We start from the raw sequence: 20,146 nt of genomic DNA, 5'->3' as shown, positions 1-20,146 counted from the left end.
GTATAAATAAACAAATTTATCTAACGGTTACGAGAGAAAATGTGAAGTTATTTTTGTTGTAAATACAAAATTTTTTTTTTAAATTGAAAGGTTTACGATTTTATGAATTTACAACTGAAATCCCAAACACAATTACTGAATTACATAGTTTTCCACGCATGAAGAAACCTCTCTTTTCCCTCCTGGTAACACTGAATCCTAATTTTTCAATGCAAAATCTCTCTATTTCATCTCCTAAATAGATTTTGATCAAATCCGTTGCAAATATTAAAATATAATTTATCACTCGGGGCGAAAAGGTGGGGTTTCTCTAGTTGGATTTCTCTAGTTTTCGGATTTTTTGAATCTCGCTGTCATATTCCATAACTACATTTTAACTTTCGAGACTGATTGTTTGGATCTATCCACTCAATCAAATGAACCAAACCCCTTCTATTGGAGGAACAAGATAGTAAACAAAGTTAAAATATCCAAGAAACAATTTTTAGATTTAAATTCTTCTACAAGATGGCCAACATGAAAAGGAATCACTACTGTTTAGATTAAAAGGACCTCAATTTTTCCTTAAAAATGGGAGATTTGAAGCAATATAAAACCCTAAAAACTTGTTATTATAGAGCAAAACAACAGATTTAAAGTTTGAAATGGAACAATTTTAAATAAGGTTACGTTAGATGATGTGACCCTCTCTCTCTCTCTCTCCCTTCATTTTCTACTTAGACTTGTCAATTTTCCTCTCTCAAATCAGTTGGCAATCTACGACAAAGCCTTCGAAATGTTTTGAGAATTACTCTAGAATCTATCGAAACTCTTGATTTCAAATCACAAGAAGACCCCTCCAAGCTTTCCTTTTAATTTCCTCAAGAGCTAAGATTCTAAAAAACTCGCCATGAAATCTTTCCGAAAGTCTCGATTCTCTTCCTCATGCACTAGTGTTACTTATTGAATGACCAAAATGCCTCTCTGACACATCTCCAAACTGCCGAGATTCATGTGGATTCATTCCGATCCAATTCCAGTTCATATCAATTCCATGTATCTTGAGCATTTCCTCAGCAACTAGGATTGGATGATTGCGGATATGAAAGAAGATGTATGTCAAAGGAAGGAAGGAGACGAAATGGAGAGATTTTGTGTGGAGAGAGGTCACTTCGTGGGGTGTATTGGTGTAGGGGTTTCATTTTGTAAAATAATAAATTAGTAAACCTTAGAACTTAAACAAAAAAGAAATTTATATTTACATAAATAACCTCATTTTTTCTCTCACAACCGTTAGATCTATTTTTATACACGTGGTTAGATCATAACGGTTCATTGCATGCTACAACAAATAAAAATCCGTCAAGTTGGCCTCTCACCACCATGTAACTACGTATAAGTTCCAAAGGATTACTTCGCCACTTGTCACTAATCAGTGGGAATCTCATACTTCTTTTTTCCTTTTTTAATGTGGGAATCTTACAATCTCTTTTTTTTTAAAATTGGGTAAGAAACGATTTTATTCATTGGGTGCTAAAGGCATGGTCAAGCATAGCTCTAATAACAACCCATTGGAACATGGTCATTCAATGGCACTCTCCACATTGGCTGTCTTCTTGGCTAAGAGATCCGCTACAGTGTTAGATCTCGTAGAAACATAGATGGTCTGAAAAGCCCAAGAACCTTGATGCCATATTTGAATATCTTGCACAATGGGCGTACTAGATAAAGGGGTGGGGCCTCATCAGTTAACATTTGCACAAGGTGCTTACAATCGGTCTCCACATACTTGTGGCAATCACTGAAAGCTTCCAAGAGGCCAAAGTGAGCAGCTGTTGAACATACTTAGGGTTTGCTTTTGGATCTGGGCAGTTTGTCCACTTATGATGGTTTTCAACTACTATGTGTCTAATGGGGCTTAATTTGATGTACAAATACAAAATTAAATTTGTCTATTATAAAATAAGTTGAAAGGTTTGATTTTACATGTTCCATCAGCTTTAGAGCTTTTGACGCATTGTTCAAAATAGGTGAACCACCTGTAGGGTTGTGAATCACGTTTTTAACTATGTCCTTGACAAAGACTCACTCACACACGAAGCTCGAGGGAAGAAAAATCAGTAAATAACATTCATGTCTCAATTAAACAGGTTCTTCTATCTTCTGTTTTTATCTGTTTATTATATATAATATGTAAAAGTTAAGATCAAACAAACAAGACATGAAGAGACAACTTGACCAATAAAGATTCGTGGAAGAGAATAAGAGAATTTTAAATGCAAGGCTGAGCTGAAAGAAATGAAGACTTAAGAAAACAGATAATAAGTAACTTACATAAGAATGCTAAAGCCAAAAGGTAAACTAGATGGAGTTTGATTTCCAACCGCACTTAGGGAAGAACCAAACACGAAGAAGAAGAAAATATAAAAATGTCTAGAATCAGTGTTTTTGGTTATTTTTGAAAATTCAAAGTTGACTTTAGTAATTTTATTAATTGAAACATTGAGCGACTAACTTTGTAAAGTATAAGACGAAAGTGATTAATCATTTAATTTTTGAAAATTGCTAAGGAGCAATGCTACTCCCAGCAGCTGACCACCCAGATGAATTTTTGGGTCAAGATCAAATCTGAACCACTTTAATTTAAGTATTCCCTTAACATTCAGATTTGATCTAAACACAAAAGTTCATTTGGGTGACTAGCTGCTAGGACCAGCATTGCTACTAAGCATAATCCGTAATTATTCCAAAAGAAATCTATTACCGTCTTTCGTTTTCTTTTTTCTTTTCCTTTTTTGGGGATTTTTTTTTCATCTATTGTATTTTTAAAAAAATTATTTGATAAATTGTTTTATCTTCATGAGTTTTGAACAAATTTTAAATGGCTAGTTTGGATTATTATAGTCAAAAAATTTATCATTAGGGCGGGACAAGCAGTAGTAGAATAAATAGTAGGCAACGTTCATTGAGGAGCGAGAGCGTGTACCTTCCCATCTACTCAACATTTTGAACGACATTCTATTTATTCAAAATCAATTCGTAACTTGTTCATTTACTTTTGTTCCAAGGAAAACCAATTTTGTTGTGCATTCCTTGTAGGAAGGGTTGTTGGTTGCGTGTCCAACTTTTTTGCCTATCTCCATTCTATGATTGCAAGACCTCATGTTGCCTACACACAAGTTTTAGCTTGTTTTTAATGAAATGCTTCTTAGCAAAGGAGGAAAAAAAAACCCAAATATTTTTAAAATTAAAACCCATTAAATGAAAATTTTTTTTAAATAATCTTATCTAAGTAAACCTTTTTTTTGTAAAATAGAAGATTGAAGAAAAAAAAAAATTTAAAATTTTTTTTAATAGAATTAAGATCAGTCAGTTGATTCATACTTAGAAGGCCTAATAGATATTTTATGCTTTTAACCTTAAGGGATTGATTTGGGGGGAAAAAATCAATACTTCAGAGTTCATAGTGTGAGATCTTCTGGGAGAAGCCTTTATGATATCCATAAAAAAAAATCAGGGTTACACAAACTGACCAGGGTAAATCTCAGATAAAAAGTGATGTCCTTTTATTTGGCCTCTTTTGGTTTTTTTTTTTTTTTTTTTTTTTTTTTGGCTAGGGGGAGGTTGGCGGGTGACATAAAAATGCCCGAATCCAGATCATCTCTGTGCTTTCCAATGGTTTTTCCACCACAAAAATGGTGGGCCCTACATCTAAAAAATATTAAAAAAAAAAAAAAAAAAAAAAAACACTCCCATCACCATCCCTGGCCCCCCTATATTTTTTTGGTGGTAAGCCGTCGGGGAGCACAACTGGGTCGCTGATCTGGACTCAAAATGCCCCCAACAGCAATTAGCAGCAATAAATGTCTGGCTGCTGCCGCCCCTTAATGCAGCTCAGCAGATTCCTTGGCCAACAGATGCTATGCTATCACATCCTTTTAAACTTGTTGGTTTGTGAGAGGAAGAACTATCAAAGATTCTCGTCTCCACACACAAATTAACAGACCTTACCAAACTTAAAACGAAACTAATCTAAATGTAAACACTAAAAGTTGACCTCATCATATCCCTAGTAATGGCACCAGATCTAAATCTGTCAATTTTCAACTAAAGCCAATATGTGTGCCAACCCCCATGACTTATTGGTAAAGAAGATGACAAAAAGTCAGTATTCTATCTATTGATGTTACCCAGGGTCCCTCCATCACTTCATATTCAGCATTCATCCCCTCTTTCCGATCCAAAACTTCATCTAGAAGTGTTGCCCTGATCGAATCATTACCAGAAAGAAGAAAAAAAAATGTAGAAAGAGATTCTCTCTTTTTTTCTTTCTTTCTTTCTCTTGTTACCCAAGCTAGCTGAGTTCTGTTCCCACTTCCCATGAATGGATTCATGATTCTAGAATATAACCAAATGCAATGGTGGTCATTGGTCAAAAAATATACTGACCTTCATGAAATTCTAATGAAAAATGGTAAAATTGAGGTATATATGAAGCTTTAAGGGGAAAAAGTCATACTTACTTGTTGACCACGGATTTGTGTAAACAGTAAACAATACTTGGTTTAATCAAACCGGAAAAAAATGATCTGAAAAAAAGTTAGACCAGGTTTTCCTTAAAAAGAAATAAACACACTCAAATGCAAAGAGATCTGTAAACTCAATCTTGATAACATTGAAATACCCAAATAAAAAGAAATAACCCTACTAAAAGAAGAAAAATTAGAACATATGTATATATTACTACTGGGCACGATACCATATCAACTATTGCCGTTGTAGAGAAGAAGTTTCCAAGGGAGAGGAGATAATATTTACATGAGTCAAAGCCAAGAAAACCAGGCCTCTTGTTGTCGATTCCTATCTTTCCTCTTTCCTTCGTCCTTCAGTAGTCTCTTTCACCGTATGTAACAATTTGCTCTCCTTTTGGGTCTGTAAAGAAATAGCCCAGAAAGCACCATGGTTGATCATCATTGGTTGCCATCGCCGAACCTAGGACGAAAGACATCACTTGCACTTTTGTTCATGGAGAGCATATACTGTAGCTGTTGCTGTTGGAATTGCTGTTGACGTTGCTGTTGCTGCTGCTGCTGCTGCTGCTGCTGTTGTTGGAATTGCTGTTGGGGATGTTGCTGCTGTTGTTGAAGATGGTACCCAGGTGCTGTTACCGGAGCTGGTGCTGCAAAATTGAAGTTGGTTGCACCAGGTTGAGGTCCAGTTGTGAAGGGTGCACTAGGAACTCCAGTAAATTGCTGAACCATGGCTCTAAAATTGGTGGTGTCCGTGTTGAGAAGAGTAGTAGGAGCTCTACGAGAAGCCCGAGATCGTCTCCGATTTGGTCTCGCCACTCGCCGGCTTTCTGGGTTCAATTGAAGGCTGCTGGTACTACCAGTAGAGTTCCCAGTCCCTGGAGTGGTAACTGGAGTGACAAGAAGAGGATCAGAGACTCCACTAAACATTGGTGATGATGATGATGACGGCGGAGAGGGCGATTGTTCTTCTCCGGTGAGGTTTTGCCGGTAGAACTGTAACCAATCACTAGGGCCAGCCATTATGATTTGGTCACATACGGCCATTGATGAGTAAACTGAGCACACTCATCTGTATTCTGTGACGATTTTTCTGGTGAGAAAATTTGAAGAGGGGAAGCAGCTTCTCACCAGAGAGACGTATATATAAGGGCAAAGTTTAGTACGACTCTATGGTCAAAAGTTGACTGACATTAAATCTGAGCCGTCGATCTTGAGATGGTGAGTAAGACGCACGTGGACAAATGGGAATCTTTGACTTCTGTGTGGTTCTCGTTCTTCTGGAAGAAGGGAAGAGGGCTCGAAGGCTCGAAGGCTCTTTCGCTTTTTCCTGGAAACAACGCCAGCTGACTACACTAGTCTTTATCGTATCGCACTACGTGACGTCAGCCGCCGACTGGTCTTTGGTCATATCGCAAGGAGAGTAACTCATGAAGTTTCCACAATTGGATTCAAATTTTTTCTTTTCATAAATGATTATGATTATTATTATTATTCCAATGGAGGGCTAGCGTAGTTGTTTTTTTTTGGTAGAACGATTTACTATGAAGAAAGAGGCACATGGACTGGATAAGGAACAGACTCCTTTAACGAGCAAGTGGACATAGGTCAATCTTTAATCCGCCTCATGTGTAAAGGGCGTGGGGAATGAGCCAAAAAATTGGCTAGCGGAGTTGTTGAGAACCACATGTTTCTGTGGAAAGATTGTGGGTTCAATCATACATATATAATATCCACATCCCTATTCTTCGTATATATAAAGCGTCTCGGGAAGACTCGAAGAGCCCCTCGGGAGGAGTTGAACCATTCCGAAACGTGGGGAGGTGGATAATGGAATAATGGCCTATTAAACCCACTAAAGAAGTGAACGTGCTTCCTAAGACAACTCGCCCACTCTTCAACTAAATGGGTGAAATTAATGGAGACGCCGCCTCTATAACATCTATCCTAAGATGAGAAATGTATGAAATTCAACTTACTATTAGTCTCTACACTTTGAAGTTCCTCTTAAGGCCTTCTATTGTTGCCTAGACTAACTTGGGCGTCAAAGGCGGTCCCTCGACCAACACAAGGTCGGGCCGCTCTAATTTCCTTTGTGAGTGCAAGCATCCTACCTACTCATATTCAGTTAGAGAAGCCTTCAAGAGGTCGTCCAACTATCCGGCTGACGTGAAGAAGGTCTAGACGTGCAACAGTAACAAACGATTTTATATATATCCGGGGTAAAAATGTTATATATGCGGTGACTTCATGACCTCTTTGCTAATAATACGTATAATATTCTATCTTTCATATATAAAATCTCCCTGTACGAGACAAGCCAATTTGCCACGTGTCTTTCCATCAACAACTTTTTAATTAGGGATTGCAATTCCATCAGGTACTAATTAACTCCATCGCCAGCCCATTTTAATTACTTTTGGTGTTGGAAAGTCTGATACTTAAAGCACGTGAATATGATCGCCCTAATTTGCCTACGTGTACTAGATTAGGGCGAATATTTTGGTGTAGGCCAATATAGAAGCATATATTTATACTTGGATTACTATATTGTTCCCTACTATTATTATTGCATATCGATCTGATAATATTTTCTAAAGTACCATATAATGGAAGACAATACGTGCTGTCTTCAAATACTAAAAAAAGAAGAATTCTTGATTCCATACGTCTTAATTTCTATTGGAACGTTCATTATTGAAATAAATCTTGTTTGCTTCTGATCACGGATGGCAGCACCTGGAGTACTGTATGATGCATCGAATGCTACCCAGTTATTGAAACGCATCGCTTAAAGGGCGAATCCAATACCAAAGACTTTTACACAAATAGATTCTAAAGGAACACTACTCAATCTTAACCATATAGTAATAAATTGCACAAATATTTACCAAGAGTTTTCTTTAGTCATACACGTTTTTTCAATTTGTATAGAATTCTCTATCATCCCACCTAAGAAAAATTACTAGATTAGTTAGGAATCACATTTTAAGATTAAAAAGTCAATTCAAGTTACCCATGCATTGACAATATTTATCGATTTTTTTTGAACTTTTAAACATTTCAATTATTTCCAGTGTTAAAATAGAATTACGTACCCATTCAAACTTTCAAAGATACGACCACGGACCACCAGATTTCTTTGACCGAATCATACGGGCAGCCAAGAGCTTGCTTAATTTGCGGAATGCATGCATTGACTTTGACTGCTCGAATTCAAATAACTTCCAAATTCCAATTTCATCATGATATTCTATGATGGTGGGTCATGCTCCACCTGTTCTTTGAGATTTTATGGTTCTCACTTCTCATCAATTTGTATAATGTTTTCACCTTTGAGCTATCACAGTTTTTTTTTTTTTTTTTTTTTTTTTTTTTTTTATTTATTTATTTAAATTATATCAATTATAAAATGTCTGAAAGAGTTAAAGAAACGGATGTGTCCATACAAAGCAAGAAAAACAAACAACAATAAAGAAACAGACAAACCAAGAAGAGACAAAATAGGAGAAAGAAGCGGTCGCATCTAAAACCGAACGTAAACCACCTAAAAAAATATATATAGAAGAAAATCCTACACCTATAGAAAGCTTCACCTCTTCCCTGCTTCTTTTCCTTAAATAATTAAGGTTGCACTTACAGAAATAAATCCATATCGCGTTGCTATATTCAGAATGACTTCAATTCGCTTCTCTCTGGTATTCATTTTATTGGTATTAGTAGCATTGTTGGCTGAATCATCATCCTTATCGCGTGGTGATGCCTACTGGGTTGGCATGGTTAATGCTCCGAAAGAATGTAATAGCCTAGTTGAAGAATGCAGTGTCAATGTAGATGAAATGATGGCAGAGTCAGACTCGAGTACACGAAGAGCCTTAATGGTGGCTAAAGGAAATTACATTAGCTATGCTGCATTGTTAAAAAATAGGGTTCCTTGCAAGAATAAAGGTAAATCTTACTATAATTGCAGGAAGAGTGGACGAGCTAATCCTTACAAGAGAAAGTGCACCAGGGCCACACGTTGTGCAAGGTTTCTCAAATAAAGAATGAATGAGATTGGAAGCAGAATTTCCCAAGTATAATTGTTGGTTTCTTTAGCAACGAGAAATGGATTTAATAAATTATTCCCTTTTATTTTTATCGTTGATTTCCATTTGATAGCAACATATTAGTTGTTGGATATTGCAACGTTAATTGGTATATATTGCATTTGATTATATTATTGATTGAAATCTTTGTCTCGTACTGTGGATTTAAAAATTTCTCCTTGTATAGGTTTTCTTCCTTAAGTACCTTTGCCCAGAAGTGCCCAACGAACTACCAGGTTTAAAAACTTCACACATAAGAGAAAAACCAAATTAAAACAGAAAATGTCCTGGTTTAAGCTAGCATTTCTGGTTCTAATTAACGAGTGGCCATCTTTTCACTAAAAACTTCAGTTCAACGCCATCCACGGTCCACCACCACCACTAGTCTCTACTGTCTCTCTCATTCCATGCAGCAATGTCGACGTCCACTGGTCCTTTTTTCTTTTTCTTCTCTTGAGGTGGTTTTTTTCCGCCACAACTGATCTCTCTCCTCTATCTCTTCCCTGGCCGTGTTTTGCTGGGAGAGACTTTGAGAGACAAAATCGATGTAAGAGGAAGAAAAACAATGCAAAGCCTCTATTAGAATCAAACGTGCATGGTGGTGGCATTTCGGTTTTGATCCTTCTCTTCTCCACCTTGGCTCTTAAATATGGTGGCACTGATGGCCGAATCGTCTTCACTCTTTGACGGTGCTGATTCAATCTGGGTTTCTGTTATCTTACTATTCTTGCAAGAAAGCTTGGAGGAAACATGTTTAATTACAGAAGAGCTTGCACCATGGCCACACACTGTGCTAGAGATCTCCGTTAATAACAAAACCAACCAACCAACCAACAAAGATACCTGGATCTCATCTTCATCGATCGTCATCCCCCACCAGAATTTCCCAGATGAATCTTTCTTTTCTTTATCATTTGAATTTTATCAGTATCTAATAAAATGGACCACCCTTAGTTCCATCATTCCACCTGATCTGCAAATTGGCCCTTTCAAGAAATTTCATATGTCTCGTAAGCATAGGCACTATCCAACACTAAAAGCCAGTTAAAAAAAAAAAAGTAAGAATATCGATACCTTATTCGTGGTGTGCTTACATTTTTCTATTTCATTAAATATTTCAAGAGTTTACGCCTCACTAAGATGACCCATATGTTATATTTTCAGTCTCTGTCGTTTGTCATCTCTCTTCTCTGATATTGCAGCTAGAAATTGTTTCCTTTTAATTTGATAGGAGGAATCTCTTCTAAATAGCAAACATCGATTATGAAGTAAGTGGAGAGATTGAGTTCGAAAGGAAATGTTTGATGAGAATAAATTAAGATGGGTTTTTATAAACGCAATGAGGTTGCAGAGGATACTTTAGGACTATGAGGAAGGATATATCATAGGAGAGCAATTGGAGGGGATGACAATGAGGGCAGCTTGGAGTTTTGATATTAGTTGGAGCCCCCCCAAAATGGAGAGAGTAGAACAATCAAAAGGAGAAAAGGAAAGTAAATATCATAACATCACCGCCATGGATTTTTTGTCTTGCGTCTGCACAAATTTCTGATGACGCTGGAGTTACGGCATGACGTGTTCCTAAAGAGAATTGTAGTGTTTCTTGGCTAGTAACCAACACTTCTTAGTGGAGAGGTTATGGGTTCGATAACCACGATTCACAACTTGATAAATTACCATTACCCAATTGAATTTGAACCAATTTTGTGTTAATTTGTACATGAAAAGATGATTTTTACAGCATGACTCTAGAATGAACTAAATGCCCCTTCTCTCTTACTCACTTGCCATCTTCACCTACGAATCTTTTCTATTCATCAATCATCTTCATCACCACATCACATCATCTCTGCAACTCCCTTTCTCCGACAACTTCTGTCAATGACAACATTTGTCCACAGGCTCAACCCTGAGTGTCTAAACCTTCAAGTCCTCAGCTATGTTTGTGAATGGAAGAATTGATTGGAAAGAGATCCTTGAATCCCACATCTTTGAAGCTGATCTCCTTGGGCTGAACAAAACTGCTATGTTTTAAAAAAATGGATATAGGGGATCACATATGCCTCAGTGAGAGTCGTATCTATGACCTCTTCATTAAGAGGTGTTGTTTTTACCACTAGAACAAATTTTGACTCGTTCCTTTCTCTAAAAACACGTGTTGGACTTTGATGCATACGGGGTACACCACTACTACCATGCACCATCATCAAAGAGTTCACATTTTCTACAATTTTCACTCCCTGCAATTCCTAGTAGTTCTTACAACTAGGAACCGAATCTAATAAATTCTTAAATATCTACCAATTTCATCACTTTTATTTTCTTGAGGCTTAGTTTTAGGAATTTATTAAATTCAGTTTTTAATTTGTTATTAATTTTAATCTTTGAATAATTGCCTGCCACCTATCGCAATCCTAAACAGATTGAAATTAAAGAGAGTGAAAATTGTAGAAGATGTGAACCCTCCATCACAAGTGTCTTTCTCTCTCTTCCCATGAATGCTCCATGAATGCTGCACGATGATGTGTTTTCTCCACCGCTAGTCCCTCTCTCTCTCTCTCTCTCTCTCTCTTCTCACTTGAGGGTTTTTTCCCCCTCGAGAGGCAAAAATTCGACATATAAGAAGAAAGCAAAGCCCATTAGCATCTATCAAACGTGGTGGTGGCGGCATTCCCATTCTCAACATCTTAAGCATGGGTGCCACTCGCCTCTCGCGTTTGATCCTTCTCTTTTCCGCCTTGGCTCTGATGGTGGCACTGATGGCCGAATCGTCTTCGCTCTTTGGCGGTGCTGATTCAATCCGAGTTTCTGATCGAAGAGCCTTAATGGTGGCTAAAGGAAATTACATTAGCTATGATGCATTGTTAAAAAATAGGGTTCCTTGCAAGAATAAAGGTAAATCTTACTATAATTGTAGGAAGAGTGGAAGAGCTAATCCTTACAAGAGAAAATGCACCAGGGCCACACGTTGTGCAAGGTTTCTCAAATAAAGAATGAATGAAAGAATCATGCATGCATGATGCATCATCATCCCCAACAACAATATTTCTCTTCTTTTATCATTTGGATTTTATCGGTACCTACTACCTAGCTAGCTACTAAAATGGATCAACCTTAGTTCCATCATTCCACCTCCGAAAACAATTAACCCTTCCTTATTCACCATCCATCCGCTTCAAAAGAAAAACAAGAAAATGTAGAAATGTTTGTATTCTATTATGTTTCGCTTCATCATATGTATTCCACAGGTTTCTTATGAATAAATATATATTTATAAAATAATAATAATAATAATCTTGTGTACTTAACTTGGTTGGTGTGCTCACATTTTTTTTATTTTTGAGTATATATTCGTAGTGTTGGATGTTACAAACAATTAAGTTATATGTATGTTATTTTTTATTTTTGGTGTCTAAGTTTCATCCCGGCCTGTTTTTTTGCACCTCGATTACATTCTTAGAGGAAGCTTTGTCATCCGCAAGGGTCAAACCCATGACCTCTCCACTGAGAAGTATGAATTGACAAAAAAAAAAAAAAAAAAATGAATGAAAAAATGCACATCCAAAGTTAATATTTTACCACATGATGGCTTTCACTTGAAAGATTAATAGAAATTAAATACTTGGGATGAATACCAAAATCAAAATGGTTAGACAAACTCAAAGGCTCAAAATGATATGTCCTTGTATTCTTGAAATATGCAAATGACTTGTCTTTGAAGATGAGGACACTATCATTAATTGGATGTTGAAGGTGTTAATGATTAGGAGGCATTCTTTGACATACTTTATGAATTCCTCACAAGAATTAGCAAATATTATTTTTTCACTCAAGATCACTATATGCAAATGACTTCTCTACCTAACAATTTTAGTGTAAATAAATAGATAGATTCAAGACAAGATTCATGTGTTGCAAAAATGTGAAACAATTGACCAATAAACTATATCTTCCATGTGATGTGGTTTCACTATTTTAATAGCTTCCATGGATAATCTATATCATTGTCCCCTCCTCTCAAATCTTTTCTTCTTGTTCTTCCTCCTCACAACTCACTGACGTTACATGCACAATTTCACTTTTCTGCTCTCTCCAATACTATTTTCTAGGGATCCAAATCCTCTACATTCAGGCAGGGCATGCATCTATGCGCTTGCCTGTGGTGTAGACACACCCACCCAAATACCATAGGCATGGCATTGTCCTGGTAGACACATGCCCTGCTTGCACATAGAGGATCTATGTGTGTTAGTCATTTATCTTCCAAACCATGTTGTATTGGTTCACCTGTTTTCTTTACTTCTTGGACATATAATCTCGAACATGTTTGTTGAGGATAAGACTACTAAAATGAAGAAGAAGATCACAATCACCATCAAAGTGGACAAGTTTTCATGAGAGATGATTCGCAAAGGTGGAGATAACCAGTTTTAATCATTGATGTAACAAGGTGAAAAGCATAGATCGAAAGAAGGACAAGAAAATCAGAAGAGATTGGAGTTTCTAATATATAACATACATTCATCACAAAAACCACAATGGCTCTCATAAATTGCTATAAATTTATTTTATTCTCACAGATTAGGAAAAAAAATATTACAAATCGTAACAATTACTAAACATTAGCAAAAACCAATATAGTTAATGAAATAGGAATCCAATTCATTCTTCTACCAAAAAAAAAAAAGAGAGAGAGAGAGGAATCCAATTCATACAAAAAGAAAACCCTAAAATGGAATGATGTCTCACGTGTGACCCGCATGTGTCAGATGGAAATTTATTATCGGATTTGGTTCGGATTCGGGGCGATAAAGTGGCATTGGAATCGGAACAGGTATCTTTCCTTCTTTAGACCGGCCCGATTAATGTCAACCATTCGGTTTCGAACAAAATCCATCTTCTTTTGTAAAGGGTTCTCAAGAGCTGGGGCCCAAGGCCCACTCGTTGTTTAACCCAGAAAAAAAACAACACAAATTGGAATAGTTGTGGGGTCTAGTCCTTTTTCAAGAGGTAGGGGCTCAAGGCCCAAAGGCCCATTCGTTCTTTAACAAGCGCGAATCGAAAACGGAGGTGGGGCCCACCACGAACTTTGATATTCTCTAAACACTCACTCCAAGACTGAAAAGAGGAGTAGAAGAATCTGAGTTGGACTTTAGTGGCTATAAATATGTGATGCCGACGGCCCATTAGCCCAAACGCATAAATCGCGTTCTTGCCCTTTTTCTTCTTCTTCTTCTTCTTCTTTAGCTCCCGCTCTTTCGCTGAAGCTTGAGCGATCACCAACATGCAGATTTTTGTAAAAACCCTAACCGGGAAAACTATCACTCTCGAAGTCGAGAGTAGCGATACGGTCGATAATGTCAAGGCCAAAATTCAGGTCTATTTCTTTTTCTCTCCTCTTTGTTTTCGTATTTTCTTCTCAATTTTTTCACTGTTTGTTGGGTTTTATTTTTTGTTCTCCTGATCATTTTGTTGGAGATTGTCAAAAGAATTTAGTTTTGCGTGATTTGTAGAATATCTTTTTTTCTTGGTTTGCCTTTACACGATGTTGCTATAGGGCTTCTCTGAATTCCTTCTGTCAGTGGTGTTTTTAGCTATAGAGCTGAAAGGTAGTTTTAGCTCTGTAATGCTTTTCCTGCTTTTGGAGAATAATTTTTTCCCCTCGGCTCGAACGGTGCTCGAGATAAGTTCTGGGCTTCCGTTTCCTGTTATTGTGTTGTTCATTACATATTTTGGGTTTGTTCAACTCACATATAATTTTCTTAGGCATCCGTACAGGCTTTATATTTTCTTTTCTGGTCCTATTGCACTCTTGATTAATCAACTGCGCTGGTCAGTTCTTAGTTCTATTTTTGAATATTTCACTATTATTTCGTCAACTTTGATTCATGCGTCCCTTGGGCCAAGACTTGAGAAATTTTATGACATTCTTGTGTATTTAATTCCGGGCCTCTCTGTTTGATTGCATGGATTGTTTCTGGCTCCTTTTATTTTATCTGTTGGTTAATATCCGAACATTCTTTTGTCACTTCACTTATGATTCAAAATTAATCCGTTTCCGGCATATTTTATGGCAGTGGATCATGGGGTTCTCTTAATTTTTGTTTGGGTAAAAACACAAAGACGAGATTGTTCCGGAAGCTTTAATAAATATTCACCCATTTTTAATTGCAATTCTTTCTTCAGAATGGTTACTCATATTCTATAGAAGCTATGATCTTCAATGTTTTTTTTTGTGTGTTTGACATGTTCTGCTTTGGATTCTGACACCATTGGAGTACATATACACCTACTAAAATTTACCATTGCCATTGCCTACCTTATTAACATACATACAAACAAATTACATAATTTGCATTCATTTAGTAGACTAGCGGAGACAAGTACACAAAGACAACTTGTGTCGAGAATTCTGTATGCATGTAGTACAGTGTGGGCAGTTGCCATACTTACTCATATAGTCGTATACATACTTTAGTAGTTGGCATCTATAGGATCTTTGTGATGAGATAAGAAGTAAATGTTGGCCATCCCAAGCAATGTATTAGAAATATAAGCACCTAATCTAGTTACAAACATAATGATGCAGGTATACAACATAGGACTTACCCAAACTAATTTGATGCGAGTCTTGAGAGTCTAGTAGGTTTCTAGGATGTTTGTTTATTGCGTCTGAATTTTATGTTTATTTAGTCTTGGAGGATGGTAACTTGGTAGTTTCTAGTTGGTTATATTTCCATTTTTTTTTTAGATTACGTAAGGTATTTTTCCTATTTATATTTATGTTGGTAATGGTCAATGAATCAAGGATTTTTGTTTTGAAAAAAGAGTTTTTTACATGTCATCCACTATTATGGGACTCGGGAATCCCCACTATTATGGCTAAAAGTTACATGTCATCCAGTTGCAATATTATAAGCTACCCACAATTAGGTTTTCAATCAAGATTCTGTTAAGTGATAAGTAAAATGATCCTAATGCCCTTGGGCAATTAAATTACCCTCATATAATACCCTCCCATACCCAACCCTTAGGTGGGTGAAGGGATTCTGCCTTCATCCATCTACCTACACCTCGCCGGAATCTGTGTTGGAAACCATCACACCCCTGCCAAAAATCTCTCTCTCCGTCTCGCCATTCTTCTCCACTTTTGAACTCCCTTGCGGCTAACGCGGTGCTCCCTGACAAATTAGGTTACAAAATGAATTGATCCAAAATTTTCATAAATGTTTAGTTGTAACTACCTCATCAGGAGAAACATGCCTCAATTGGAATTAAACAAAGTTTTCCAACTTACTTACTCGAATTCTGACTAGAATTTCAGTACATGAGATTTGAAGTAATCGTTCATGACCTTGGCTGTAAGAGGAGTCCAATCGATTTTTCAAGAAACCCTTGAATGACGAATGAGGAGGGGTGGGAGAGAGATTTCTGGTAGGGAACGATGGGTAGAGAGTTTTCTTGCGAGTGTGGGTAGGGTTGGGTATGGGAGGGTATTAAATGGGGGTACTGCCCAAAGGGCATTAGGGTCATTTTATTTCTCACTTAACAAAATCTTGATAAGAAAAACCTAATTGTGGGTAACTTGTAATATTGAAGTGAGTGACATGTAATTTTAGCCATAATAGTGGGAAACCTTGAGTTTCACCCCCTAAAAGTGGGTGACATGTAAAAAACTCTTTAGAAGAAAATAAAGTTAAAGTTGAGTTTTTAAGCTCTTTCTCTTTTTTTTTCCCTTTGCATCATTCCATTGTTTCTACAAGTCATGATTTTTGTTCCAAACAGATCCTTAATCTTTTGTTTCTAGTATCCATCTTATCATTATTCAGCCACCTTAGATTCATTTTAATCACGAACGTGACTGTGGACTTCTTTTCTTGTTTTATTAAAGTTTTAAGAGTGCACTTGCACCAGAAAATTTGCTGCTGTGTTTATTAATGGAAGGCAAAGTTACAACTTTTCGCCTGATTTGTTGTTGAAATGCTCTTAGACACCGGTCAGATAATTATTCACTTCGAGAATTATGTGTTGATTTTCTGTTTGCTTATATGTGATGGTGCATATTGCGTTGTTTTGATTCTGTTCACCACATTATGAACCTAGTTCGAGAAGTTGGAAGAACAAGAAGTCATTGTTAATTGATAGAAACTTATACACCCCCATCATGAAGTTTTTCTTCCGGTGATTTTCCTGACATGGATACACCTCAAAGGCTAATATTTGGATTTTCCTCAAGTTGTAGTCATGGATTCTATAGCCCACTAATGCAAAATAGGTGTTGGATAGATTAGGAATTATTTTAATTGTTTCTTTTCTTTGTTTCAGCTGTGGAAAGAAGAAGATTTGAGTTCACAATAGAGTAAAGCTTTATTGCTGTCCTAATTAAGATGCCTTTGTGTCAGTTTTAGGGTAGGAGACTCTAATTTTTTTCTTTGGATACCATCATAATCAGATGATACTCAGATTTAATTTGTGCCTATACTCACTTTTGGTATCGCTGATTCTTCTTATTTATCCTTTTGTTTCCTATCATCTTATTTAATTGTTTCTGTCCTATCCATGGAGTTATTAACATTGAGGTTGTGAGAATTCCTTTGGCAGAAACCTATGTGGTTTGATTTTTGTGTCTTCGGTTTGAGCTTTCTGTTTGCGATTGGAATACTAGGGTTTCTATTGTTGCTGCTGCTTGTTCCTGGTGGTTTTTGGTGATGGTATTGTGGTAGACATGTAAGTCTGATTCTGGAACCTAGGAATGTTGGGAGAGTGGTTTTCTGGCCATATGATGAGATACTGTTGACCCTTGATGGAAGGTTGAAGACAATCACTTTCCTGTTTTACCTTACCCTTTTTCTTCTGACTACTATCCATATTTTGTTCCATCCTGTAACTGCCCCTTTTATTCATATGTTACCTTTCCTTTACTTGTTCTAGTGTTTTGTGCTTTTATTGATTGCAAATCTATTGTATCTCCTGTACAATTTTGGATTAATTATGGTACTGCCACTCCGGTTATTATTTATTTATCAGTCTTTTTGTTATATCTCGCGTAAAACTTCAAATTACTGTTTGCCCCTTGTGCTCATGAATTGAGTTATATAATACTTGGGTGGGCCTGTAACTGTTCCAAGCAGGTTTTCAAACCCCAGATTTGCATGACTCTTCATGAGGTAACCTATTATCATCTGGTGTATTCAAATGTGGTAAACTATTATCATCTAGTAAATTCCTCAAGATTTTCTTGTGAAATTTCATGATGGTTTTTTTTCAAATTTTTTTTTTTGGGGGAGCTTTCCTTATCTGGTAAGAAGTTAATCGTATGGCTAAAAGTCCATCATAATCTTTTCCATACGCATAAATATCAAGTCAATGAAAGATCTTGTGTTGTATAATGGTCAATTGTGCCTGACACCCCCCCCCCTCTTTTAATTAGTTGTGGCCATAAATGACAAGTAAATGAAAGATCTTGTGTGTTGTATGATGCTCAATTTTACCAAATACCCCCCCTGCCCCACCCCTTTTTTATTAGTTGCAGCAGATCTTCGTTGGTATGATCTAAGCCAGCATCTGTTGCCATTGAGAATATGCCTTAAGCCCCCCCCCCCCTCCTTTCCCTTTCAGTGTCTTAAACTAAATAAAAGTTGTAAATACTTTTTCAGGATAAGGAAGGTATCCCTCCTGATCAGCAGAGACTGATATTTGCTGGGAAACAATTGGAAGATGGTCGTACTCTTGCAGATTACAACATCCAGAAGGAATCTACACTTCACTTGGTTCTGAGGCTTCGGGGAGGAACCATGATCAAGGTGAAGACCCTTACTGGAAAGGAAATTGAGATTGACATTGAACCTACTGATACTATTGATCGGATCAAGGAGAGAGTCGAGGAGAAAGAAGGGATTCCCCCAGTGCAACAAAGGTACTCTCTCTCTCTCTCTCTCTCTCTCTCTCTCTCAAACACGCAGACACACACACATATATATATCTTTACATATTCGTGCATGTGGATGGTTATTTTGAACTGTATTTGAATGATAAAAACAGTACCAAAACCGGACTTTTCTTAGAGAATTAAATCCAGGTCAGGAGAATAATCAATAGAAACAAACCTGATGGTCAGATGACCACTAAACTCTAATGAGCTTAGTACAGATGGTAAATCAATTGCTGATATCCTGAAAACCTCTGGTCCGATGGATCAGAAATTAAGAGATGCCACTAGTAGAATCCTGATATGGCCCATCTAAATCACTCTGTAACAATTAAATACAGAGGAGGAGAAGTTTCATTATTAGTTTTGACACCAAACTGGTAGAAAATGGATTTTTATTTGCTGCAGCGCTTGCTGCCTGCAACAAAAGGTCATGATGATGCCACATGGACAAAAAGTGATCTAACGGTGTTAAACAAACTGGCAGGTAGAGTCAAGGTTTCGTATTGTAAATTTGTAAAATATTAAACATTTGAATGTAAAAAAAGAAAGTTATATTTACACATGTATCCCTGTCAGTTTAGTTAACACCGTTAGATTGCTTTCGGTCCATGTGGCATCATCGTGACCATTCACTGCAGCCTCTGCAGCAAATGAAACTTGAAAATGACAAATTGGGTTCTTTTGAGAGCTCTATCATGACTAGCCTGCCTGCAGTTGGATAAGGTTGCCTAAAGGGGCTAGCCTACCTGTGCTGCAAATTGGGTGCTCCAGATTCGTCGCCATGGGGTTGTTCCAGCGACCATTGCACACATCCCATTGGAATGGATAATTATCTGCGTCTGTCTCTCTATATGTGTTGGTCATTGACAGTCTTACATGGATTTGTTGTTCACTTCCTTAATCGCAGGCTCATTTATGCTGGTAAGCAGCTTGCGGATGATAAAACGGCCAAAGACTACAATATCGAAGGTGGCTCTGTCCTTCATCTTGTGCTTGCTCTCAGGGGTGGTGGTTTTTGATGATCTTCTCCATTCTCTAAATTTTTCTACCTTCCCTGTGAACTTGTTTTGGATAGGTAGATTGTATTTTGGTGTAAAAACATTTGGGGTTTTGAAGGAAAACAAATTATGACAAGTTTAGTGATCTTAGATTATATTTTGGTGTAAAAACATTTGGGATTTTGAAGGAAAACAAATTATGACAAGTTTTGTCTAGATCACTTTCATCAAGAGTTTGTGTTTTCAGGTGGCATCTCATTTCTTTTAAAACACCCCCCCCTCCTCTCCTCGGGGGGCAATTTTTAACCCCAGGAGTGCATTGGGCTTACTTTGTCATTGGCTTCTTCTGGAAGTATGCTTGTGGTTTTTAGTCTTTAAGCAATGCTATGTTTAGGTCCATGAATTTTTCCTTTTCTTTTTGCAATGCATGGCACTCTCTCTACGTGTCTACATGTAAGTAGGAGAGTAAGTAGGGGTGTAAATGGATGACTAAAATTTGCTTCCTTCACATCCACATCCGTTTTGAGATATCTGAATTTGTCCGATTACTAATATGATGCGGGTATGGTATATTCTTTTTTTATTGATTATTATCTGTCCAATGAAATTATCCGATTATGT

At 37.0% G+C, this 20,146-nt stretch overlaps 2 protein-coding genes across 2 annotated transcripts; one reads left to right on the top strand and one right to left on the bottom strand.

Moving 5' to 3' along the window:
- Nucleotides 1-4,699: 4,699 nt before the first annotated feature.
- LOC149026332 (uncharacterized) lies at nucleotides 4,700-5,620 on the bottom strand. The gene has a single exon (XM_089143294.1). The coding sequence runs from the start codon at nucleotides 5,553-5,555 to the stop codon at nucleotides 4,950-4,952; it is 606 nt and encodes a 201-aa protein (XP_088999420.1). The 5' UTR covers nucleotides 5,556-5,620; the 3' UTR covers nucleotides 4,700-4,949.
- An 8,183-nt stretch (nucleotides 5,621-13,803) lies between these two features.
- LOC149026331 (ubiquitin-NEDD8-like protein RUB2) lies at nucleotides 13,804-19,788 on the top strand. Its single transcript, XM_089146626.1, has 3 exons — nucleotides 13,804-13,973; nucleotides 18,253-18,512; nucleotides 19,435-19,788. The coding sequence occupies exons 1-3, from the start codon at nucleotides 13,881-13,883 to the stop codon at nucleotides 19,544-19,546; spliced, it is 465 nt and encodes a 154-aa protein (XP_089002752.1). The 5' UTR covers nucleotides 13,804-13,880; the 3' UTR covers nucleotides 19,547-19,788.
- Nucleotides 19,789-20,146: the final 358 nt, after the last annotated feature.

This window comes from Hakea prostrata, chromosome 2 (assembly GCF_041222555.1).
Source record: "Hakea prostrata isolate BN-2017 chromosome 2, UWA_Hpros_2, whole genome shotgun sequence".
Lineage (NCBI taxonomy): Eukaryota > Viridiplantae > Streptophyta > Magnoliopsida > Proteales > Proteaceae > Hakea > Hakea prostrata.
Note: the sequence above shows the minus strand (reverse complement) of the source record. Positions and strands in the feature narration are given on the sequence as shown.

Coding starts and splice junctions, on each gene's coding strand:
- LOC149026331 (XM_089146626.1), top strand. CDS start 13,881: ATGCAGATTTTTGTAAAAACCCTAACCGGGAAAACTATCACTCTCGAA. Junction 13,974..18,252: donor ATGTCAAGGCCAAAATTCAG/GTCTATTTCTTT, acceptor ATACTTTTTCAG/GATAAGGAAGGTATCCCTCC. Junction 18,513..19,434: donor ATTCCCCCAGTGCAACAAAG/GTACTCTCTCTC, acceptor CCTTAATCGCAG/GCTCATTTATGCTGGTAAGC.
- LOC149026332 (XM_089143294.1), bottom strand. CDS start 5,555: ATGGCCGTATGTGACCAAATCATAATGGCTGGCCCTAGTGATTGGTTA.